This window comes from Rhineura floridana, chromosome 15, assembly GCF_030035675.1.
Source record: "Rhineura floridana isolate rRhiFlo1 chromosome 15, rRhiFlo1.hap2, whole genome shotgun sequence".
Lineage (NCBI taxonomy): Eukaryota > Metazoa > Chordata > Lepidosauria > Squamata > Rhineuridae > Rhineura > Rhineura floridana.
In genome coordinates, this window is record NC_084494.1 from 4,519,886 (window position 1) to 4,545,258 (window position 25,373).

At 48.2% G+C, this 25,373-nt stretch overlaps 1 protein-coding gene across 17 annotated transcripts in view; it reads left to right on the top strand.

The window, feature by feature from the left end:
- The window catches only part of MACF1 (microtubule actin crosslinking factor 1), a 383,383-nt gene that overhangs the window by 79,242 nt on the left and 278,768 nt on the right, over positions 1-25,373 (top strand). The window contains exon 1 of one of the 17 annotated variants that reach the window (XM_061597833.1): positions 21,070-21,263. The exons of 15 other annotated variants lie outside the window; for them this stretch is intronic. In XM_061597833.1, the coding sequence (XP_061453817.1) occupies positions 21,158-21,263 (106 nt within the window). In that variant the 5' untranslated portion in view covers positions 21,070-21,157. Of the gene's footprint in view, positions 1-21,069; positions 21,264-25,373 lie in introns of those variants that run through there. One more of the 17 variants, XM_061597838.1, reaches the window with a different exon arrangement.

The following is a 25,373-nucleotide window of genomic DNA, read 5'->3' on the forward strand; positions in this document are numbered from 1 at the left end:
AAGAGGAGTCTCTGCCCCGTGGAACTTGACAGCCGAAATGTCACCAGTGGGGGGGAGAGCAAATTCAGCCTTGAATGTCAGGCTTCCACACTTTTGCCCAGCATGGTGAGTGTGACGTGCCTGAGCCCTCTCAGCTGTGGGTGGGCATCACCCTGGCAGCTGTGTGGCAGTCCCTGCCCCTTCACCAGCACCAAGGTTGGCAGGAACACCGGGGGATTGGCCGTGGCATCGCCAAGGTGCCCAGAGCACCGGGACCATGCCATAGCTGAAGTGGCAAGCCCCCTGCCACCCTTTCTGGCTCCTAACTGCAGCTGGGGGTTGTCCCTGGCTTCAGCAACAAGTGGCAAGTCAGGGTTCTGCTGACTACAATCTGTTGCTTACTTGCAAAGGGCAGTCAGTCCCAAAGGGTGGACTGCTCAGAGAGAAGGGGGGAGGGTTATATACCTGTGGGTGGGTGTGGGTGTGTGTGTGGGTGGGAGGGAGAGGGGGAGAGAGAGAGGGAGGGGGAGAGGGAGAGAGAGAGAGAGAGGGAGAGAGAGGGGGGAGGGAGAGGGGGAGAGGGAGAGAGAGAGAGAGAACACAACTGTGCGCACCAGTAGTTTCTGAAGCGAGAGCTCCTGGATCTCCAGCTGTGGATGCTCTTTCCCCCAACTGAAAGGGTGATGGCTGTTGATATTACTTGGGCTCTCTTCAGATGGACCCTTTTGGCCGGAAACAGTGGTAGCCTGCAGGCCATTCGTATTGATGTTGGTTCATGCTGCTGAGTGGGCCATGGACCCCACCTGCTGAAACTGGCATGGTGCAGCTTAGGAGTCTTGACTGCAACGGCAGGCGGATCTCTGTGAAGATTCCTTCCTGGCCTCAAACAGGCAACGCTACATCTCTGCTGCTTTTCAATTCCTTCGTGGCACCAAAGTGTAGGAAGCAGTTTGGCCAGTGTGTACGTGAACGCCTGTGATTCACCTGCCGTGAAGGACATTTCAGAGGGGAGTTAAGAGATGTGAGCAGCTTTGGAACCTGGGTGGAGTTCTTGCAGGCTGGAAATGTCATATTTTCTTCATGACTTTTGTCATGGCTGCCGGCTGGGAGTGGGGAGGGCTCGTGTGGTTTGCCCTGTCTCCTAGCGCTTGTCTGTGCTTGCAGGAGGGTGTAACTCGTGTGCTTGTGCCAAATGCCACATTGCTGACTACACACACGTGCATGCCGCAAGGTAGAGATCCAGGTGGGTCCTGAGCACCGCAGCAGCTGGAGGACGATCCTCCCCTCCTCTTGGTGCTTTTGGGAATGTAAACAACAGCGACAAAACTGGAAAGAACACAAATTCAGTAACAAACATTGGCCAGAAAACGAGAGCATATATAAAGATCCCCCCCCCCCCCAATGCACACTTCCATGGAAGAAAACACAAACCGTAAAGACGGGGAAGTGAGCGAGAGTGGCGATCAGCTGTAGAGGTCTTATCAGAAAGCAAAACCAGCAAATGTCCTCTCGCACCTTGTTAGGGCACTTCCGCTTGTTTTTGCAGCAAGATGTGCACATGGCTCCTCCTCTGGAAGGTGTTGGCAGTAGGCCTCTCTACGTGGAACTCTCCCCACGCTGCACCTCTCACTGCTGCTTTGCCCCCTCCTTGAGTGTTTTCTGCCTGGCTGGAATGTGGTCCTTGACCATGCCTCTTGCCTCCCCGGATAGAGGGCAGAGAGGGCCATCCACGTGTGTGCAGAAAGTAGCCTCTTGTGCAAAGATAAAATTCACATTTGTGGCTCCTCCCACTTTTGCATCTGGCCCTGCCCACCACTGGCATGTGACCCCCAGACAGCTGCCCAGAAGGGAAGGTGGCCCTCAGGCTGAAAAATTATACCCAATAAATTATTATTAGGATCAACTAACAGTCGTAGACTAGTGAACTGCCAAAGGTTGGTGTAACAGCTAACATGTTGGATTCTGGCTGGGCAGACTCATATGCCATAACTGCATAGTTTCATAGGAGTCTGCTCCACTGAGCTTATTGGTCCTGACTGCAAAGTTTTAGCATGTTGAGTGATAATATCTTCAGCCAGCTGAAGTGGAATGTTTTGATTTTGATTTAGAGATGCAAACAATCTTGTAAAGAAGTGTTGCTGTTTGAACTGCTAGTGTGATGTAGGAACCCCATCAAAGGAAAGGAAAGAAGTATCCAGCTTTTGCTTAGTGATTGTCCTCATTCTGACCTCTATGCTAATAATCAGAAACAAACTTTACAGCCTCGTTAGCTGCTCATTCACTTGCCAGAGCAAGGAAGGTCCCTGGCACTTTGAAAGATGAAACAGTTGCTCCTGTTTTTTTGGGGGGGGGGAGAGCCTGGTGCTGCTCTCCCTCCCTCCAGTAGAACATCAGGAAGCCAGAACCTGCTGTTGGAGCACAAAATACTCCGTCGACCAGGCAGCTGGCCAATCCCAGGAACTGATGTTGCTTGTCTCTATCCCAGCCTACACCTGGAGAAGGCTCTGTGGGTTTGGCCCCCAGGTAGCTCCCCAAACTAGCTCCAAGCTCTGGATAGGTGGCAGCTTGAACAAGAGGACAGGAGAGCTTTCCGGTGGGGATTTGTGGGGCTGCCATGTGGATTTTCTGCCTCAAGCACCAACAGCTCTTGAGCTGCCCACAAGGCTTCTGACACTGCCATGTGAGGGTGACCTGGCTGTGGCATCTTTTGCCCCAGGGATGGGCTGGCTTGATTTGGGTAGGCAGTGCCCCCTCCATGCCTCCCCGGCCACGTGTGCCCTCTGGAAGCTGTGCGCTTGGTGGAAGAGGCCAGCCATCTCTGCTAGGAGGGGCAATGCCATTTTTCGTCAAGGGCAGCCATTGCCAACCTGATGCCATCCAGATATATTGGGCTACAATGGCCATGCTGGCTGGGGCCAAAGGGCGTGGTAGTCTCTGGAGGGCATCAGGTAGGTGAAGGAAACACTGGCACTGAATGTTTCCTGGAGATAGGGAACTTTATAAAGACTCCGGAAGCCTGTCTGGGGCCACCTGAAGGAACTGTGGCTGCCGGGAGGGGCTCCCTCCCTCCCTCCTGCTTGAGCCTGTTTCAGTATGCTTGTCTTTGGTGGCCAGTGGCCCTCTCTCCGTGGTGATGACGAGGGTGAGGTGGCGCACTTCTTGGCGCCCAGGGCCTGTCTCTTCTTGAGGGCTGAGCCGACCGGCCTGTGTGGGAACGACATCTGCAGGAGCAGAGAGGTTCAGCGAAGCGAGATTAGACTCCGGGGCTCTGTACTCATGACTGAACCTTGGGCACATTTGCTGGGGGAGGGGGGATTGGGTGGGTTGCTCCTCGGTCATGGCAAGTTGGATAGGGAAGGCCACATTCTGAACTGGGAAACAGACTTTTTTAGCCAGCAACTTAGTAGGCTGGAACGCTTTCCAGTAACAATGTGCATTTTAATATTTAAACGTTGCCCGTGTTGTCAGGCAAAGGGCCCTAGGTTCAACCAGGAATGTCCCCCTGCTTGAAAGCCTGGAGAGCCGCCATCAGTGCAGACAGCACTGACCTTGATAGATGCATCGTTTGGTTTGCTAAAAGGCAGGCTCCTGTGAACAGAATTCTGCAAAGATGGTGTCTTACAAGTATTGCATTTCAAAGTTGGTATTTTGGTCTCTTTTTATACATCTCTTTCCTTTCCACCCTTCCCCTCTAGTGAGTCTTGTAGAGTTCCCTTGGCTGAAAGCGCTCATCAGTCAGGGGGCGGGGGCGGGGGTGGTTGGGTGTTTTAGGCATAAGCTTGGGTGGACTAGAGTCCACTCCATCAGATTCATGAAAGGGTTATCTTCAATCGGCAGGTGGACGCAGAGGATTTTGGTGGTGGTGGTGGACAGTGCTGTAATATGGCAATGAAATGCCAAAAAGTATAGTCTGTGACAACAGTCGTTAAAGCTTAAGATAAACAAAGTGACCAGTCATGAGAGCACTAACTGAAGATGTCCTAGCACAAGCGTAAGTTAATAAACAGCTGAAGCAGAATTAAAAGCTACTTTTTTAATTCAAGCCTACATAGATGGGCTCAAACTTCTTGGTGCTTTCCAATTCAGTGGTGTCACAACAGATTGAAACCCAGAGAATGGCCACTCCTGAGAGACTGAAATCTTCTCCCACTGGCTTCTGAGTACTGCAATTTCTTCAGTCAGGTTTGTGTCCATTTATTCTTTTGTGTAGAGGCTGACCTGTTTGTCTTCTGTAGAAAGAAGACGAGCATTGCTGACAGGAGATGGCATAGGTCACCTTGGAAGATGTGCAGGTGAATGAGGCCCGTTGCTCTGGCTGATATTGTTGCCAGGGTGGCTAAGGAGACCTTGTGGGGCCTTATCCCTCTGTCGTGGGGCTTTCTGTTACGTGGCCTGTTGCAAGTGAGGAGCTGTTTTTAGATCAAGCAGCAACAGGCCTGCCATCTACGGCAGCCTCCCCAAGGTAGTGTTGTCCAGCTGCTTTGGACCAACAGTTGTGCTGTCTGAGGTTGATGGGACTTGTAGTCCAAAACAGCTTCAGTCCGCTCTGTTGGACAGAGGGCTGATCTAAGGCCTGTGAAAGGGAAGCATCTTTGATCTGGACGGGTGGTAGGTCATTGCGGTGGTTCAAACGCAACATTCCTTGTTGTTGTGATGCTGCTGCAGATGGACATGGCTACCTTTCTGGAGACCAGTTTATTCAGCAGTTCTTAAATTTACAGCTGAGGTAGGGGACCCGTGCCCCTCCAGAAGTTGCTGGACTCCAACACCTCTAGCCAGTGTGGCCAATAGTCAGTGGTCATGTGGGGGTTGTAGTCTAGCAACCCCTGGAGGGCCACAAATTGGCACACGCTCCTTACACATACACACTCCCCTCTGTTTTCTTCATTCTAGGGGGTAATTTTGTTGTTGCCATTGTTGGAAAATGGAAATGGACTGCCTCTAAGTCGATTCTGACTCATGGTGACCCTATGAACAGGATTTTCATAATAAGCAGTATTCAGAGGGGGTTTACCATTGCCTTCCTCTGAGGCTGAGAGGCAGGGACTTGGCCCAGGGTCACCCACTGAGCTTCCGGGCTGTGTGGGGATTCGAACCCTGGCCTCCCAGGTTGTAGTCCAACACTCTAAACCACTACACCATTGTTATACAACTGAAAACTGGAAATCCTTGCTGATCTACATCAGATCATCCAGGGATCTACCCTCTGCCAACCCTTGGCCTAGTGCATTCAGGAAAGGGTGATGGGAGCAACAGTTGTGATGAAAGGAATTGTCAGCAGGGGACTTTGGTGGCTGGAGGGTGAGGCCTTGGCTCATGGCATGTTCTGCAAACTAGTTGCCGACCAGGTCAATGAATCCATGCTGCTTGTGGGAGCTGAGACACAGACCCACCTCTCTCTTGGGTTGCACTGCCTTTTTTGCTATGGGTCCCTGGGAGTCCACTCTTCAGTTCATCTCTCCTTCCTTAGGAAAGGGGAAGGGTTCCCCCCTTCTTGGAGATGGGCACTTATAATGATCTGGGAGTCACGGGGCTGCAGGTCACACACCCTTGTGCCCAGTTAGTTGGAAGTGCTTTGTTTGAAGGCTGAAACAGCCCATGTGGAGGTGACTCAGTCCTGTCCACATCCTCTTCCCGAGGCACATGAGTGGCACCTACCAAGTACAGTTGATTCCAGAGGTTGCAGAATGAATCTAACTACTCGGAGATGCTGCAGTTCTTAGTGATTTCCCCCCCCCTCCCCAATGGCAGGGAGGAAGTTGGTTTGGCATGATGGGGGCTGTCCAGGCTGCAGGTTTTGAAGTGGCTAAGAGGGAGCAAGACCCTATATAGCTTGCATGATGAGTCGCGTACTCTCGGAGCAAGAAGTACTATGAATGACTCAGTGTCTCATGTGTGAGATATTTATACAGATTTCCTTGTTCTGCGTGATGAAAGCTCACTTTAAATGCCACTGCTCCATTTCCTGTAGCTGTGAGATTAAAATTCCCTTCCTATTTTACATCCCCACTCCCCATCAAGATTCACTTCTGCCTGCATTTATGAACTCAACAATACTGTGGGACAGCTGGACCTGAGAGCTCCAGTTCTTTTTAAACATTTTCACTTTGACAGGGCTACATAAGTGGGTCTTGGGGCAGCTGGGAAGGCTTTTAATTCGGTAGCCATTGAGGTCAAAACTAGCTTGTCTGCAGAGATCTGAGCTCAAATCATCCCCCCCCCCGTGGACTGATGTGTGTGGCTTTGGGCAAATTGCTTATTTTCTCTCAGCTTTCATTTCCCTGTCTTTGGCCTGGAAATAATACAGATCTGTCTTGCAAGGTGGTTGTGAGGATGAACCAATGCAGACTTTCATGCACTGGAAATGAGCAAGGCTTTCTAAATGATTGCATAGTTAAGGTATTTATTGTTTCTCTGTCTAGGCAGCTCTTGATTGGGATGGTAAAGCTGCCCAGCCTCAGTTGGATAGCCACCTGTCCATTATGCTTTAGCTTTAACTTGGGAGTTCTGCTTTGAGCAGAGGGTTGGACTTGATGGCCTTATAGGCCCCTTCCAACTCTATTATTCTATTGTTATTCTGGTTATTTCTAGTACAAGGCAATGCTTTCCAGAAAGGGGTAGTTTACTGGGGGTGGTGCGCTTGCCTTCATTGGGGAGGGATGTTAGGAAGCCTCTGTGTGGAGGAGAACTAGATATATGATGGAATTGGAAGACATCAGGCTTCTCCATTGATGGGGCTGTGACTTCCACTGGAGAGACTCTTTCATTTTGTCTCTTTTCCACCTCTGCGGTCGCAAAGCTACAGCAGTTTACAACTTTGCGGCCTACAGACCTTGATGGTAACGCATACAAACGTGCTCAGGCTTTGCTTATATGGGAAGAGCTGGAATGGCTTTTCATATAAGCCAGTGGGACCAAAAGGTTGCAGCGTGAAGGCTGCTGGTGCAATTCAGGTTTCCAGGCACTCCATTCCATTCTGTCCCTGTCTCTCCCCCCCTCCCCCCATCAGTCAGTGATCTATGGCCCCTGATCATGCTCTGTCCTTTGGAGGGCACCAGGTTGTTGACTGCTGCTTTAAAGGATGTTCTCTTATTTCACCCTGCCTCTCTTCCAGGGTTCAAATCCCCACACAGCCATGGAGCTCCTTGGGTGACCTTGTGCCAGTCACTGCCTCTCAGCCTCAGTGGAAGGCAATGGTAAACCTCCTCTGAATACTGCTTACCATGAAATCCCTATTCATAGGGTCGCCATATGTTGGGATTGACTTGAAGGCAGTCCATTTCCAAACATGATTGCACAGAAATAAATCCCATTGAACTAAAATAAAGTGAAATAAAGAGATAACTTAAAGTGATCTGAAAAAATACTCTAAGTTACCCTTTACTCTTTTAAAGCACTCACAATATTCAAAATAATTTTTTCTTTTTTTCTTGAGTACTTGATGGCAAGAGAGCCAGTGTGGTGTAGTGGTTAAGGTGTTGGACTATGACCTGGGAGACCAGGGTTCAAATCCCCACCCAGCCATGAGGCTCACTGAGTGACCTTGGGCCAGTCACTGCCTCTCAGCCTCAAAGAAAGGCAATGGTAAACCCCCTCTGAATGCCGCTTACCATGAAAACCCTATTCGCAGGGTGACCATAAGTCGGGATCGACTTGAAGGCAGTCCATTTCATTGTTCTCTTCTATAGAACAGTACAGTTCTCCCACCCCGCTCTTAGGACACTCCAGACTCTTTTCATGGATCTTGTAGCCCCGTTGCATCTGTCTGTTTTCAAGTAAGTGAGGGAGCTGTGTACTTGGGGCCATCCTCCTGTCTACACCAGCTGGCCTCCTTCAGATGATCTGTGTCCACTGTGTAGTTCTGCGTACTGGTCCTAAATGAAGGTGGGTCTGCCCTGCTGGTTCTCTCCCTCATCCCATTTCTGGAAGGGATAGGTGATGCTTTGAGACTTCTTCCCCCACATCCTCGCCCTCCAGTGCATGGCATGAGTTGCAGTTTGTTGTTTCTGCAGCACCATCTTGTGGACGCTGCAAAGAACAGGTCACAAACAAATTGCATATGATTGTGATGTACTACTAGAAAGGATTCTGATTGCGCCCTACATTTAAGAACAAAAACTACCAACAAACAGCAACAAAACTTGCACCGATTGCACAATTAATTATACAACTTTTTACATGGTTGTGGCCTGTCCTTTTTGTAGAATGTATTACTCTAATATTGGAGAAAAGGGCAAGAAACCTTTCAGGATGTTGTCCCTGGCTGTTTGACCCTTGCAAATAACCGATACCTCTGGATGTTGAGTGAGAGCGTTGCCTACAAATGGTGTTCAAGCCTCCTTTCACGTTGGTAAGGGCTAGGAACTTGCCTGTAAAAGCAGAAAGCAAGCAGAGGTTCTCAGAACACTGCTTTTCCTTTCCAGAGCATTACACCAGAGAAGCAAGAAATGGAAGGCAGTGCCTTCTTTTGTCGCCGGCTACTCTTGATGAATACGTGTGCAAGTTTTTGAGTTGCGCATAACTACATAACTTGCCTGCTACTACACCAATCCAATTTGGTCACTCCAGTCACACATATTTCTGCATCTATTTGTGACTTGTACTCACATGTTCCTACTACTGTTATGTTAGTCATTTTGGGCATGGTGTTGGTCTGAAAATAACAAGGAACCAACTCTCTTCCAGTTCATTCAAATGTCCCAACCTGCTCTCCTGGGAGCATTTCTCCCTTTCCACAGCTGAGTGACTGTTAACAAACCTGAACTAGTCCTACTTTTTCTTTGTGTGTGGGGCCAGCATGGAAATATTCATCCTTGATGAGGCTACAGGCTGAAGCCCTTGCTGCCGCTGCTGTTAGATTGCATTATGGTCCATTATCAGGTTTTCCTTCCATGGGAACTGCTTCTAATCTATTTCTGCTCACACAGACCTTAAGGCTCTGTGTGTTAAAGAAGGTGGGTATCCATGAAAAACGTGCAGCAACTCTCCTGTTGACACAAAGGGACTTGCTCTTGGGTTGGTGTTCTAGTTGAATATTTGGATCTGAACTGGCCCTGCACTGATCATCTTTGCTAAGCAAGCAGGCTGTGGAGAATTATTTTGGATTCAGCTTTAGGGGTCTGTGACCTTGTGGGGTTTGGATAACTTGAAGGGCTGGGTCCTGTCCCTGGGGATCGCTTTTGGACCCTGTGCATTTCCGCACTGATAAAATAAACTGCAGATGTTTCAAGGTGACCTGAATTCTCCCATTTGAGTGGATGAAGCTAATTAAGCAGGCTGGCATTCGTTTGCTGGTTTTACATAATTTGATCCACTTTCAACTTCCAGGTGTTCAAAGAGTTTGGAATTCTTTTAGCAAGGACTTGGAAAAGATACGGGTCATTGAGGGTTGGTGAGTAGGAGAAGGAAACCAAAGGAAGAGATGAACAGGTGATTTGGGGCAGGGAAGCCAGCTCAGAATGGATGTACTCCCCCCCCCTCTTGGCTGTTGGAGTTCCCCCAATAAGTGCAAAGTAGGATCCAGTAGTTTGGCCAGATTAGTGGGACAGGTCAGGCCACACCATAAGCCAGTTGCTTCTGGACATTCGGGGACAACCTCAACTCTCAATAAAAGCCTTCTGTTGTAAGGAATGAAACCAAACAGACCCGTTGTCAGCCAGAAGCCACCTGAAGGCTAATCTGGAGGACCAGCCTGGAGTTCTAGCTCTGCCAGGCAATCCGGAGGCCACCAGTTTCCAGGAGGGACGACTCACAGAAACACAACCTCCACTTCTGTCGCTCCACAGAGGGAAGGGCCAGAGCAACCCTGGGTCCATCTGGCTCAGTGCTCTGCGGGCTTCAGGCAGGGCTCTCTACCTGGGTTAGATCAGGGACCTTCTTCATGCGCGGCAGATGGTCTCCCACAGGCCCTTCCTCAAGTCACAGGAAGCTGCCTTACACTCAGTTGGACCAACAATCCATCTAGCTTAGAGTTTTCTATGCTAACTGGCAGCAGCTCTCTGTGGTTTCAGGCAAGAGTCTTTACCCGGCCACACCTGCAGACATATGGATGTGGGATCTTGCACATGCAAGGCAGGTGCTCTACCACCAAGCCAAGGCCCTCCCCAAGAAGCATGTGCTGCTGGTGGTGGGGAAATCCCCTTTTATGTAGCTATTGGCTATGATGGTTAAATGGAACCTCCATGGTCAAAGGAATTATATCTCTGAGTACCAGAAACGGGGGGCAGACAGTAGGGAGTGGCTGTCTCCTTGAACAGAATACAGTATAACGGGTCCACCTGGTCTAAGCCAGCACAGCTGCAGCTCTCTCCTTATTTATATTCTATGATTCTATATAGTACATTTCAAGTGTTTTACAACAACCCTGAAAGGTAGGCCAGTACTACTGTTGCTCATAATTGCAAATGCCAAGGCTGAGAGAGTGTAGCAGTTTCATAGAATCATAGAACTGTAGAGTTGCAAAGGACCTATAAGACCATCAAGTCCAACCCCCTGCTCAATGCAGGAATCCAAATTAAAGCGTACCCAACAGGTGGCTGTCCAGCTGCCGCTCGAAGGCCTCCAGTGTTGGAGAGCCCACCACCTCCCTAGGTCATTGGTCCCATTGTTGTACCACTCTGACAGTTAGAAAGTTTTTCCTGATGTTCAGTCAAAATCTGGTTTCCCGTAACTTGAGCCCATTATTCCGTGTCCTGCGCTCTGGGATGATTGAGAAGAAACCTGGCCCTCCTCTATGTGAGGAGTACTTCATGTACTTGAAGAGTGCTGTCATATCTCCCCTCAGTCTTCTCTTCTCCAGGCTAAACATGCCCAGTTCTTTCAGTCTCTCCTCATAGGGCTTTGTTTCCAGTCCCCTGGTCATCTTTGTTGCCCTTCTCTGAACTTGTTCCAGTTTGTCTGCACCCTTCTTAAAGTGTGGTGTCCAGAACTGGACGCAGTACTCAAGGTGAGGCATAACCAGTGCCGAATAGAAGGGAACCAATACTTCACATGATTTGGAAACTATACTCCTGTTAATGCAGCCTAAGATAGCATTTGTCTTTTTTGCAGCCGCATCACACTATTGGCTCATATTCAGCTTGTGATCAACAACTACTGTATTCCAAGATCCTTCTTGCATGTAGCATTGCTGAGCCAGGTATCCTCCATCTTATAACAGTGCACTTGGTTTCTTTTTCCTAGGTGTAGAACTTTGAAACTTAACAGGGATAAGTATATTCTGTTGTTTTCAGCCCCATGCTCCAGCCTATCAAGATCACTTTGAATTTTGTTTTTGTCCTTCAGGGTGTTAGCTGTCCTTCTCAATTCTGTATCATCTGCACATCTGATAAGTGTTCCTTGCACCTCCTCATCCAAGTCATTAATAAAAGCCACCTCGTGTGTTTGTGGCTGAGGAGAAATTTGAACGGAGGATTTTCCATCTCGCACCCACAGCCAATGTGCTAGGCTGTGCCCCCTCGCGGAGAGCCATTCCTCTTAATGGGCAGACCTTTTGAATTCTAGAGCTGGGTTTGGGAGGAATACAAAAATGCAGGATTGGTGGTGATGGGCGGCAGCAAACAAATGCTCTCTTTGGTGAACTGCCCTCCCTTGGCTTGCTGGTGGCCTCTCACATCCTGATGATATGTAAAGACACCCAGTGTTAGGTTGGGGGAAGGGTTACTCGCCAGGAAAATGTCCTGTAAGGGGGCAAACTGCCCCCCATCTCTCTCTCTCTCTCTCTCTCTCTCTCTCTCTCTCTGTCTGTCTGTCTGTCTCTCTCTCTCTCTCTCTCTCTCACACACACACACACACTGCTTTGAGCTGAGACAGAGAGTGACTCAGCTAGAATGGAAGAGGAATCTCTTAAGAATCTGCATGGAAGATTGAGGAGGAGTGATGTTCTGCAGACGAGAGTCCTGCAGTAACTGTCTCTTTCGGGAAATGAACAAGCTCTGTGTGTGTGTGTCTTTTTTTTTAAAACCCTGGCTGGAGTGTCTGGCAGTGTGGTTGGTCATGTGCCTTCCATGCTCAGAATGCCCCTTGAAGCGTCTGGCACAGAATCTGAATCCCTCAGATTTCTCCCGCCCCCTCCACCTGTTTTCTCGTAAGGCCACCGACTTCTGTAGTCCCCCTTCTTGTGCAAGTCTGTAAGGAGGATGAGGCAGGAGGACCCTGGGCTTATGTGCCCGTGGGCAGCTGCAGAGGATCACTGGCCAAGCCGGGCAGGTGGGGGGAATTGGAAAGGTGAGCTCAGAGGTTCCTGGCCTGCAGCGGTGCTGGCTTAAGGTCCAGGGCTGTAGGAGCTCAGCAGGGGCCTTGGGGCATCACAGTCAAGGAGGACCCAGGAACTGGTGTCAGTTTCCTCCAGACCCAGGAGGATGGGGCAACTTCTGCCGGCGTTGTGAGGTCTCTGGAGTGAGTCCCTCTCCCGCACAGTTGCCCCTTTCGGCTGACTTAACAAGCCATTTTGAACGGCCATCAAGTCGGTGGCGGGGACAGGGCATTTCTGTCCTCCATGACTCCTTGTCAAAAGCTCCCTGGGATTTAGCCCTGAAAGGAGCGTCATCATAACAAAAGAGCATCCATCTGAGCACACATGGAGTGCCTTTTCCTAGGCAACTGAGTAAGAAAAAATAATTTAAAAATCGCACTTCTGGAAACTGAGGGAGGAGTTCCAGGAATATCCCAGCACTACTTTGCTTAGGGGAAGGGCCGCAGCTCAGCGCTACAGCATCGGCCTTGCATGCAGAACATCCAGGTGGAATCCCTGACGGCATCTCCAGGTAGGGCTGGGAGAGACTCCCGCCTGAAACCCTGGAGAGCTGCTGCCAGCCGGTGTGGACAATACTGAGCTAGATGGACCAGTGGTCTGCCTCAGAAGAAGGCAGCTTCCTATGTTCCGTAGAAATACTCCATGATGTATACAGTAGGGCCCCGCTTTTCGGCGGCCCTCTTTTTGGCGTTCTACTAATACGGCGACTTTCAATTAGAGTAAGGCCCCACTCATATGGCGCTTGTTCCAATTTTATGGCATTTTTCAGGCGTCGGGCACCATTTTATTGACAGAGTTCCACTTTTCGGTGAGGGTCTGGAACGTAACCCACCATATGAGTGGGGCCCTACTGTACATATTTCTCTATTATGGTCTCCAGTCACGGCCACTGAACGTGTGCACCCAACTGTCCCTCCCTTAGCTGTAACTCTCCCTCACTTGTCCGAGGTTCGCTTGCCCCAAATTTCCCAAATTCAGGGGGATGAATTTCAATATTAGCTTATAATTAAAACAATCAACAGTGTGGTGTAGTGGTTAAAGTGTTGGACTACGACCTGGGAGACCAGGGTTCGAATCCCCACAAACCATGAAGCTCACTGAGTGACCTTGGGCCAGTCACTGCCTCTCAGCCTCATGAAAACCCTATTCATAGGGTCGCCATAAGTCGGAATCGACTTGAAGGCAGTACATTTACATTAATGCAAAAGGAGTGTATTTGCAGTGCTGCAGAAATTAAGCATAATTACTAGCATAACTAATATTCTATTTTATTATTACATTTATACCCCACTTTTCCTTCAAGGAGCTCAAGATGGTGTACATGATTTTCCTCCCTCCCTGTTTCATTCTCACAACTCTGTGAGGTAGGTTAGGCTGAGGGACACTGACTGGCCCAAGATTTCATGGTCAAGTGGGGATTTGAACCTGGGCCATCTCCCAGGTCCTGATCCAACACTCTAACCGCTGCACCATTCTTTGTATCCTAAACTTTTGAGAGGCTGTGCTTTCCTAGAAATCTTTTGGTGTTGGCGTCTTTTTCTGGCAACTGTTAAAAGTACAAGTTATCATGTATCATTGTATATATTACACAGTGCGTGTGTGTAATGTGTGTAAAGTGTTCTGGCAGTTATTACTTATACTAGTTGGAATGGGGGTAGCGGTGGTGAGAGCACCCTTAACTCTTCTCCTTGGGGTGGGCTTTTTAGAATTTGTCATTGTCTGTTCAGGTTTCTAGCCCCTAAGTATTTGGGTAGGGATGCAATCAGCCTTTAGCCCTCTAGCTTGGGGAGGCTTTTCTCTTCTCCTTCCTGTGTTGTAATTTTGCTGTCTTATATTGTTTTGCTTCCTGATAGTTTTATGACATTTTATTGTACACTATTGTATATTCTTTTAATATGCCATCCGCTGCTTTGGGGGTCTTTGGGCTGAAAGGCAGTATATAAGTAAATCATAATAAATAAAAGCAAGGAGCATAATTCTGATCTCCAGATCTAGCTGCTCCTGGCACAGAGCCCTCGGTGCAGAATTTAAGCAGGCCTCGTTAGGAAATATCCTGCGCAAGTCAGGTCAATCCCTGTGTTGTAGAGTTGGAACCAGGAGTGGCAAGGAGGGATCCTGCATTGAGCATTGATAGGCATCATAGGCCCCTTCCAACTATGATTCTGTGATCCCATCCCTTGTGTGAGAAACGGGGTATAAGCTGCTCACGGGTGGGTAGGAAGGAGCATGTTGAGGACCTCAGTTTAGCCAACACTGCAGTGGCCACAGCTGTGAGTCTGCCTTGAGTCCAGGGACGGGGAACCCTTTTTAGCCCAAGGGCCGTAGGCCGATGTTGGGCGGGGCCAGGGGCAAAATTGGCCACAGCAATGAGTTCTACCTTTGTACAATAGGTTAGTTTCTACGCACACTGACACACCCTTCTTTTATCTTCCATCCAGGCGAGCAAGAAGTATTGTCTGAGTTCAAGGACATATTCTAGAAAGGCAAGAATGCTAAAGAAGGGTTGGCCAGGGGTGTGGCCTGCAGAGAGTCTAGACTCGAGGGCCCAACAGAGAGGCCTCAAGGGCTGCACTTGGCTCCCAGGCTTGAGATTCTCCGTCCTTGCTCTAGTCCCATGTTACAGTCAAAAACGTGGACTGCGTTTCTCCCACTTCAGCCAGCAGGCCCTGCACACATTGCATTAGACTGTTGCATCACACTGCACTGTGGGTGGTGCTGTGTTGGCATCGCCAGCAAATGCCTCACTGCGCCTCAAACATCAGTTCCTGTTCACAAGAGCTCCTTATTGCTCATGGGGGGGGGATCTTTTTCCCCCTGCTTCTACACAATTACTGATGGGAGCTACTCTGAGTAGTGTTCCGCTTTCGCCCGGAGAGAGGCTGGGTGGAATTTGCAGATCTGCCTGGAAGCCCTCTCCTTTCACCCTGTGGTGAGGAAGGCATTGGCTCAGAGGTGGACACTCTCAACTTGTACTCCTCCTGCGTCTTCTGAGAGTGCTTGGAGAAATGGCCTTCAGGCTGAGTCTTTTCCGGGCTAGAATATTGAAGCTGCCTTATAGTGTGCCAGGCCATTTGTCCTGCTTCTAGCGCTTGCTATCTGGGGCCTCTCGCAGGCCCTGCTATGGACCTTTGGCCTCTTCTTGGACTTTTCAACTCTGGCGCCAGACTCTTATTTCCTTACCCTTTTCCTTTCCAGAGACAGCCATTTGGCAAAAGCTGCCTTGAAGAGTGTCCTAAATTCAGCGTGTGTTTTTTTGGACATGAAGAGAAGCTTCTGTGGTTGGGTGTTCTGCATGTAAGGAGCTTTCTGTGCAGTGTCTTCCCTCACAGCCTGGGATACCACTTGTGGCCAATTTAAACATTATTTGTTGGCCTGGTTCTCACATAACGCTACATAATGGTTTCTTTAAGCTAGTTTGTTGAACAAACCATAAGTTAACCATGAGTTGTCCCACAGATGATCAAGTAAACCATGGCTTATTTCTCCAAAGTTTGTTTTGTTTTCTAGCTGCTCTTTCTTTGTGCCGTTGTACCTTGGTTAGCATCTGGGGTGGGATGGCCAAACTAACCATGGCTAGAGAAGGGTGCTGGGTTCACACATAACACCAAGTCATAATTAAAACAAACCAAGGTTCCTAAGCCAATAGCACACTATAGTTAAGTTGCTGGGCATGCTTCGGATGATCAAACAAACCATGGTTTAATAAACCATGGGTTAGTGTTCTGTACAGACCATGCCAATGGCTGTGTTTGGTCCTGAAAATCCTTTCTGTGTGTGCTTACTTAAACATGGAGAACAGTTGCATGTCAGGGCAGAGAGACATTTGCCATGGGCAGAAACATCTGAAACAGATTTTGGAGTCCTGCATTTTTATCTGTCTGCTTTTGTTTACTTTGTGGTGCCAATGGTAGATGAGTGAGTGAAAACACTCCCAGATGTTTTCTATCCTTAACAGCATTCCTGTTTCATCAAGCTTATCCGCAGGCACCTTCCCAAGAGCGAATGGGTGTCTCCTGTCATTTTGTTCACTCAGACTAATGGAAAAGAAAAAAAGAAGTTCAATTGTGTGGAAGGCAAACTGTGTCCCTCTTTATTCTGGCCTACGCAATCTGCTGGCTTCAGAGGGGTTGTAGCCTTTTTTTCGCCACTTTCTTGCAGGAGGCGTCTGCCGTCTGCACAGCTCACCTTTGGGGAATGAGAGCAGAAATCTCTCTCTCTCTCTCTCTCTCTCTCTCTCTCTCTCTCTCTCTCTCTCTCTCTCTCTGGCAGCCCAAACCTATTAGTTGGTTTCTTTTCACCAGTCCATGTTTTTTGTTCCTTCCCTGCCTCTTACAAGAGTTGCTGTATACAGGGAATAACTAGGCCTGTCTTGCCCCATGTGATGCCCTTCCAGATGTTTTGGACTGCAGCTGCCATCAGCACCAGCCAGCATGGGCAACGCTCAGGGATTATGGGAAGTGTAGTCCAAGACAACTGGAGGGAAGCAGGCTGGGGAAGGCTATTGGGCAAATACAGGGTGCTGGGGAGAGTGTGGCAGATACTGGTGCTTTCTTTGCCTGGTGGTGGTGTCTGTTTGGGGCACCTATTGGAAGGGGCTAGAATTTGAGCCAGGAGCCTTCTGGTGTTGGGGGTTGGGTGCCTGGGGCCAAGTCCAAATTCAGTCCCTCCCTGCAATTTTAGTGCTTCCATTCATGAATGGTAAAGCTGGGATCATTTCAATAATTTTTTTGGGGGGGAGGGAGAGGAGTGTTTGTGATGGGAAGCCAGCTGCCCTTACAGCTGGTGGCTGCCACGTTTTTCCTTAGAAGCCCCCTAAAAATGACACTGCATGACCTAGAAGTATGAGGGGACTTCTGAGGAAGATGATGGGTATCAGGAGGTGTGATACTGCCATTATGACATGGCAACAGTGAAAGAAGTGAGTGGGGTGGGGTGGGGGATTTTTTCCTCTCGACCAGATATGAGGAATCTTTGGCCCTCCAGATGTTGCTGAGCTAGTATTATTTATTTACTAAAGTTATATCCTGTCCTCCCTCCCATAGGGAACCCATCAGTCCTTGAAGCATGGCTAATGATTATGGATGATGGGAACTGCAGTTCAGCAACATCTAGAGGGCCAAAGGTTGCCCAGACCTACTGTAGACTCTCCCCTCCCTCCCTCCCTCCCTCCCAGAAAAATATTTTTGAGCTGAAATTGTTCTTTGGAGAACATTTGACTCAGCCTGCTCCCAGTACTATTCACCCCCTTGTACTTCCCCTCCCGGCCTTCCTTCTCTCATCTGCTGTCCTAACTGTGGCTGTTTCTATAAGATATTCTCTAAAGCCGCCCTGGACTCCTATTGGGAGGAAGGGTGAGTGGTTGTTGTTGTTGATAACAACAACAATAATAATAATAATTAAAGAAAACAAAACCAGGATGGTTACAGGCTTGGGCTCTCGTCATCATAGACTAGCAGAGTTGGAAAGAGCCTATAAGGCCATTTCAGTGATGGTCGGAGCTGTTTCAGTTGCTCCGGAAATGAGAGAAGCTTTCTTCATATCTATAATTCTATATGAAGCTGAAGCAAAACGGGCTTTGTGGTTGGGGAAATAAGTCACTCTGTTTCCTTCTGATTTTCCTCTGCAAAGGGTGGGTGGAGAAACATCCCCTGAGATTAGGGGTTTCCCCAAAAGTTTACTAAGCTTACTTTGAAAGATGTGCCATTTTCTTCATCCCCCCCCCCGCCGGTCTCTTTAAGCCCCAAGTCCATCTATTCATTCTGTGGGAGAACAAGGACACTTCGGAGAATACAGTATTGAGCAGGAATACAATTACCTCTGCGGCTGGAACACCAGGTTACTGCAGGGTGTTATCTTCAGAGCGGAGCAGGAGGTGTGCTGCCTCCTTCTCTTCAGTTTTCTGGATACTGGTTTGTTTGCTTGTGACATCCCAGTGAGAGGAACACGTGATGCTGCCTTCATACAGAGCCAGCCTGTCATCACCGTCTGCTCTGAATAGCAGCAGCTGTCCAGACTCTTGGGCAGAGCCCTTTTCCACTTCTGTTACCAGAGATCCTCTTTAAATGGAGACACCAAGGACTGAATTGGGAACCGCCTGCCTGCAGTGTGTCTGCTGTGCCACTGATCTGTGGCCTCCCTCCATGTTGCCATGCAGTAAATCTTTGTGGCGCCATAAGCAAACGGGATAATGCCATGTGGTGGTAGACTTTGGGTACCCTTGGTGGGGGCAAAGTGGGGGTTGGATGGAATCTCTCTTGCACAGTCCTGTTGAAGCAAATGGCAAATTCTCTAATGGGGCTTCCCAAGGACATTTTCTTGATAGATTGTGCTCCGTGTAAAGGGAGGGAAGGGATGGAGGAGAACTTCGGTTCACTTTGCATTCAAAGGTGACTCTCTAGCAAATTGAAGCACAGCCATCCTTTGACATTTGCTCTTCTCCAAATGTTGCAGTCGAGTTCTCTAACCAAGCAATATGTATGAAACTGCCTATACTAGGGTAAAGTGTGCATAAGATGTGTATATTAGTGAAAATATCATAGAACAGTGCATTATATTAGGGGAAAATACATGCAAAAATGTGTGTATTAGTAAAGGACGTTAAAAATCTGCAAATGTGGAAATTTGGAGAACTGAATTTAAGATTGGAGATATGAGAAATTTAAATTGACAAATTTGCCCTTCCCTAGGTGACACTTTGGATTTTCTACCTCCCAGGTTCCAAAATGTCTTAAATCACAGGTAATGGAGATGATAGTTCCTCTTACTTTATTTTGACTCGGGAAGACATTTCCCTCTTGGAATCAGCTTCAGTTAAAATCAAAGAATCCAGCAAGTCTTTCAAAGTAGCCTTTTTTGGGGGGGGGGTATCTACTTGTGGTAGAAATGTTGTACCTGAATTGTACCAGCCTTCCTCCAACCTACCGTTCTCCAGATGTTTTGGACTGTTAGCCCGCATGGCCATGAAGAGCACCAGGTTGGGAAAGACTGTCTTACACTAACATGATATGGCGGCAGGGAAAGATTATTGTGGCTGTTTAAGTGATACAATAATACTTGGCATTTATACAGCATTTCTGGGTTTTTCTTTCTTTATCAGTAAAAACCTCCTTTAAAAAAACAACAACCAGAATGTGCAAGGTCAGGTTGTCTCTAGACGGAGCTGATTGGGAAGATTTGCCTACTCCCTTCTCTTTTCCATGGCCAGGGTCTCCCATGGTGAGCCTGCCCAGCGACCCCAAATGTAGCAGCCACTATGAACAAAAGTGGCAATGTTTTCTCTCTGTCCTTGGAAGATAAAGGCACCTTTATGACGCTGCATTTCTGAATTGGAAAGGCGAGGATTTCTTAACCTGTGGATGCTACTTCAGTGGTGTTGTTTTGCCTGTGTTGGACCTAGGCACTGAAACCAGGATAATCTTTATTAATTTTATTAGTTAAATGCCTGTGGGCAAATAAGGGGAAGCTTGCAAGGGCACTTGGGAGTGCAGTGCATCACTGCTATGTGCATAGGTGTACATGGCATGTATGCATACCCTGACATGGGTACCCTTGGGATCACCAACGCCCGCATGAACCTGCCCAAACCTGAGAAACTTTTAGAGGAACTCTCCTGGGCCGTTTGAGATGAGGTGGGTGGTGGATAGTACCTGTGGAAAGGTAGCGGCAGCTTATGCTGCCACTCCAGAGAGGTTAAGAACACAAGAAGAGGCCTGTTGCTTGATCAGGCCAGTGGCCCACCTAGTCCAACATTCTGTTTTCCCAGTGGCCAACCAGATGCCTTTAGTAAGCTCACAAGCTGGACTTGAGCAAAACTTGTGATTCTCAGCAGCTTGTATCCAGACGCATATTGTCTCTTGACATGGAAGGTAGTGTGCAGCCATCAGGTCTAGTAGCCACTGATAGCCTTAGCTTCCACGAATTTATGCCTTGCCAACTTGTCTGTGTCTGAGCACCAGGCAAAGTCCTTTTTATTACCCAGTTCTTTTTAATGCCTTGTTTTTAATCTACTTTTAATGTTGCTAAAAACCCTCCCCCCAAAAGGCCAAACCACCCACCATCAGCAATATCCCCAAGTGCAGTGCTTCATTTTTTTCCTGCTGTAGTGAATGGTGCCCATTCAGCTTCTCAGGAAAGCAAAAAGATGTCTTCAAGGGCAGGATTACAATGGGGACTGTCCTTGTTCATGGCTCCAGAGAACATTGAGAATTGAAGCCTGCACCTATCTGCAGAGCCCGGCCTTCCTCAACCTCTTGTCCTCTAGATGTTTTGGACTACAACTCCCATCAGCCCCAGCCAGTACATTCTGACATTTGTGATTCAGTGAACTAGGAAAGCATTGAGCAAGCTGGCCTCAAATTTTCCTCCTGCCGTCTGTCCTGGGCTACCAGAACGTGTGCTTTGCCAGTATATCCTGGAGCAGAGGCTATTCCATCTGCCTCCTCTCTGCTCTCTTCCAAACAAGTCCACTTGGAGAGTGGGCATTCCGATGGGCTTAGGAATGGAAACTGAAGAGCATGACGTTCCATCTCTTGAGGTTGGGGGGTGGGTGGGAGAGAAAAGGCTGAAGTTTCAGCACGTTGATGGATGCCAAGGAAAGATGTTTGAGTCACCCTGACACTTGTTTGCTCACTTTCTCTTTGCAAAGTCCCCTTGCTGTGCCTGCTATTTCTGTTTTGGAAGTAAAAGAGGGCTGACTGTTCCTCCCTCTCCCCCCCCCCCCCGTCTGATGAGTGAGGAAGAGAACCCCCCTTCATCTTCTTGCAGGAAGTCTTTCAGAGACAGTGCTCTCTCTCTCTCTCTGAATTCTGGGCTTTTGACGTTCTCGCCTGCCTTGTTCTGTGTGATGCTGTGTCTGGACATTTGTGGCCTCGAGAGAGGAATTTAAAACTCAGGATCTGTGATAACAGCACGGGAACAGGGAGGCAAATGCCCCTTTTGGACAGTGCTTTCCTGCCGTCCACAGTTTTTGTCTTGAGTCACATCCTTGGAGTTGCTGGGATCTTGTACTGGACCAGGAACAGGAGGCAGGAAGGTACTGTTCTTTGTGTTGCAAAATGTACACTCTGTGTGTGTGTGTTTTCTTCCGCCTGACCTTGTTTAAAGCTGTAGCCCTGTTTTTTATCTTGATAACAAGAGGCCAGGAACAGCCCAGAAGTACCCCCCTGGGTCAGTGATGTATTGGAACATGCTGTATGGAAGTTATACGTCTAGAGTCACAGTGGTAACTCTTGTTCGTGTACTGTATAAGAGAGTTTCCCCTTTAACTCTCAAGGAACTGTGGGAGTTGTAGTTCTTTGAGGAAGCTAAATGAGTTATTGGACAATGTCCATCACTTAGTACCCTTGCTTATCACCAGTGTTGGTTGGTGGAAGAGCATTCTGATTTACGATCCTGTAATGCCACCCAAGCAGTTTCTTAAGCGGCAGTGTTATCTGGCCATGTCTCTGAGGCCTTGTGTACATTTCTGCCTCATTTCCATGAATGGAAATATTCACAGTCTTATGTATATTATGTTCCATGAATGGAAATATTCACAATCATATGTTGCTGCTCTGGGCTCCTTCTTGGGAGGAAGGGTTGGATAAAAATTTCATAAATAAAAGTTCTGTAAGACACCTAGAGGACACATGTTGAAGCACAGCCATACAAATATGATACTTAAATAAATAAGGGTAAGCCTAGAATGCTAAGCTCTCTTCTAAGTGCACAGGGTAGGAAAAGATTTATTAGGCAAATCTGTCTTCTTTTTTTTTAGAAAGCAGTGAATAAGCCACAAGAGTTTTAAGGAGATTGGTTTCCAGTGTTTCAATGTTCCACTGAAAACATACAAAATCTAGAGCACCATGCAAAGCTAAAATCCAGCGCATGAAAAATTCTTAATGGAATGAAGGATTAGAAAATAAAGAAGAATGGAAACTGCTGGGGAAGAATTAGCATGGCTTCTGCAAAGGGAAGTCCTGCCTTGCCAACTTCTTGGAGTTCTTTCAGGGTGTCAACAAGCATGTGAATAGGGGTCATTCATTAGTGGTGAGTTGTGACCATCTATTGGGTCATAGCCTTCCCTATGGTGGGTTGTAACAGCAGTGCCACCAACATACAAACAAACATATGGTTAAACTCTATAAATATAAAAGAAGTGAACCCCCCAATGCAAAATTAGGCTAAAGATAAATTCCTGGTCTGAAAAGATTGAAGACTATTGCATTAGACATGGTATACCTGGACTTCCAAATCGTCTTTTGACAAAATCAAAACGTATTGACTTTCTTATGGACAAGTAACTTATGGACAAAATCTGAAGGTAAAGTAAATTAACTGTTGTCACAAAGGAGAGCAGTGGGTTCTCTTAAGGATCTGTATTGGGTCTGGTGCTATTTTAATTTCTTCATAAATAATCTTTGGTGGCAGATTTTACAAACAAAGTCCAGGTGGATTGTAAAGAGCTCCAAAAGAATCCCTCTGAACACAAACTGGCAAATGAAAATTCATCTGTGTGTGCAGAGGCAGTGAGAGGCAAATTCGTTGCTGGGGATTATTTAGAAAAGGGACAGAAAATGTGACGGCCAATATCAGTAGGAATGGACAGATCCATTAAAGACCCAGTTTTGCATGAGGACAGGACAGAGTCCATCCCCTCCCAGTTCCAGGCAGATTTGTAACAGTCTGATCAAGGAGGGATCTTTGTGCTCAGGCTTCACCTGTTGTTTGTAGATGCAGCCAACTGTGCCTTAAGTCTGCAGACAGTTGGGTCTCTTTGTGGGAAGCCAATTGATGAGAGCTGGACTCAGGAGCTGGGCAGATGTTCCAAGGAGGTAGACTGATAATGAGGGTCTAGTGAAGCTTGGAGGTCCCAGCTGGGGCCTGTCCAGGGAAGTAGAGATGGGGATCGACGGGAAGTCCCCAGCACAGGGACTTCATACACATCTTCAGGTAGACTCCGGGTAGCCAGTGACCTCTGGAAGGCACCATGTTGGCTACTTCTGAAATGGACTGTAGCTCAAGCAAAAGGTTTGCAGCTAAAATTTATGTTCCCAAGAGAGTAATCAGTGACTGGATGGAAGATCATGGGCAGGGCCAGCCAGCCAGGCAGGTTGTAAGAGAGAGTAAACCTGCTCCTGAGAAAGCAGTTGTTTCCAGGTGTCTTGCTTGAAAGTTTTGTTTTCCTGGCAAGACTGGAGGTTCTGTACTTCCTGTCTCTTCATTTTGGAATCAACAGATCATTGCAAGAGCAATGGCATCTCTAGTGGAAGTGGCTCCTAGTTTTGCCACAGTGACTTGTGAATAGCCCAAGAAGATCAGCAAAGGGGTAGGAGCTGGCATTTGCAACACGGCCAAAATCCTTGTTAATGTAGACATGAGTTGATCGTGTGTGTTTGAATCCTGGTTGTGTAAACAAGCCCTCTTTCTTTACTTGTGTACAGAAGGCGACTGAAGTGGAGGATGATCCTAATCCACAACAGTGGTTGGTAATTACAGGATCAACTGGTGAGAGTCACTCTAGACATCTCCAGGTATAGGATTGGGGAAGATTTCCCCTCTGAAACCTGGAACCTTTCTAACATCCTGTGTATCGGAACCTGACTGTTTCATAAGGAAGCTTTTGCGGTGACCATCTGTGGATCTTGTAATTGCTGGCCATACAAAGGGAGACTCTGGAGCAGCCTTCCTCAACCTAGTGCCCTCTAGATGTTTTGGACTACAACTCCCATCAGCCCCTAGGATCATACAGCCATGGTGGCTGGGGCTGATGGGAGCTGTAGTCCAAAACACCCAATGAGTAGTAGTTTGGAGAAGGCTGCTGTAGAGGATCCTCTGGAGAGCTGTGCTTTGTTCTTTTTTTGTATACATATGCCTGGGTTTGTTGTCTTTTCTGATTGCCGTCTTTTTGTGCTGAGTTCCTCTGGACAATCCAGGCCTCCCTCTTGTCTGCCCCCTGCTATTTCCACTGTTAGGCCAGCCCAGGTCACTGACAATGGCAGCTTTGGGGTTGCCTCTGGCCATGGCCTTGGTCAGGAATGCCAGACGGTTGGCTGGTTATCTTCTGGAGGGGCGAGGGGGAATGCGAGCAAGGGTGGGAGAGTGGATGGGCAGCCAAAGAGGCAGCAGCTGCTGAGAGTTGAGAGTTGAGGAGGCAGTGGTAACAGGTTGCTTATCAGAAAGACTTTCTGGAAAGAGATTAACCAGTTGGAGATAAGCAGGCAAAGCTTTGATGAGAAGGACCGAGGGACTTATTCTTAGCTCAGGGGGTAGGATAGTGGCTGTGTGTGAGATGGGGAGTTGGGGGGAGGACTAATCTCATTAGATGCGAAGATCTATCCAGGAGGAAGGTGGCTGGGTGACAGACTCTTCGGGAAGGAGGAAGAGCACGCCAGAGAATTCTCCCTTGGCAGATTTTCCCCCCCAGGGAAAACTCTTGGAGCTATTTCCCAGGTGGCAGTGAAGGAAACCAGAAGTGGATGTTCTCTGCCAGGGTGCGTCTGTGGTGTTGTAGCTCTGTGCTTGACTTGCTGGAGGTGAGGAGCACTTGGCTTGGCTCAGCTCGAAGATCCTGAAGAGGAGTTATATTTAGAGGGAGGAAAACAAAGAGAGGAAGAGGAGACGGATAAATCTGGCCCCCCTCTTGTCTCTGCTGGGGGCATTCCAAGCTGTCGCCCTCCTCAAAACAGCGTAGTCTTCAGCTGAACTAGGGCTGAATTGCAGGGCTGAATTCTGGAAGGTTTGGGGACTGTCTTTAGATTGATAATGTTGTTGTTGTTTGTGAAGATGCTGTGGGCCCAGAATGAATGTGGAGCGAGAAGAATGGCCTGTTGTCCTCCCTCTGTGTCCCAGCCCATGTGACGACCCTTGCAGTTGACACCAGAACTGGGAAGCAAACAGCCTGAGCTGCACTGCTGAGTTATCTGGCTGGACTGTCTGCCTTCCCATGTGCTGCTTGCCACAAGAAGATGGCAACTTGAGCTTGATGAAGTCTTAGGAGGAAGCTGGGATCTTTAGAGGGGAAAAAACTGAAAAACTGGAAAATTGCCCTTCTGTTCCAGGTCTCTGAGTCGTTGTGAGTTGTCCTGGTGTGTCCTGGATTTGTCCTGTTTTGCTCATCTCTGGACTTGAAGAGGAGAATCTCTTCCTCACTCTCTCTCCTCAC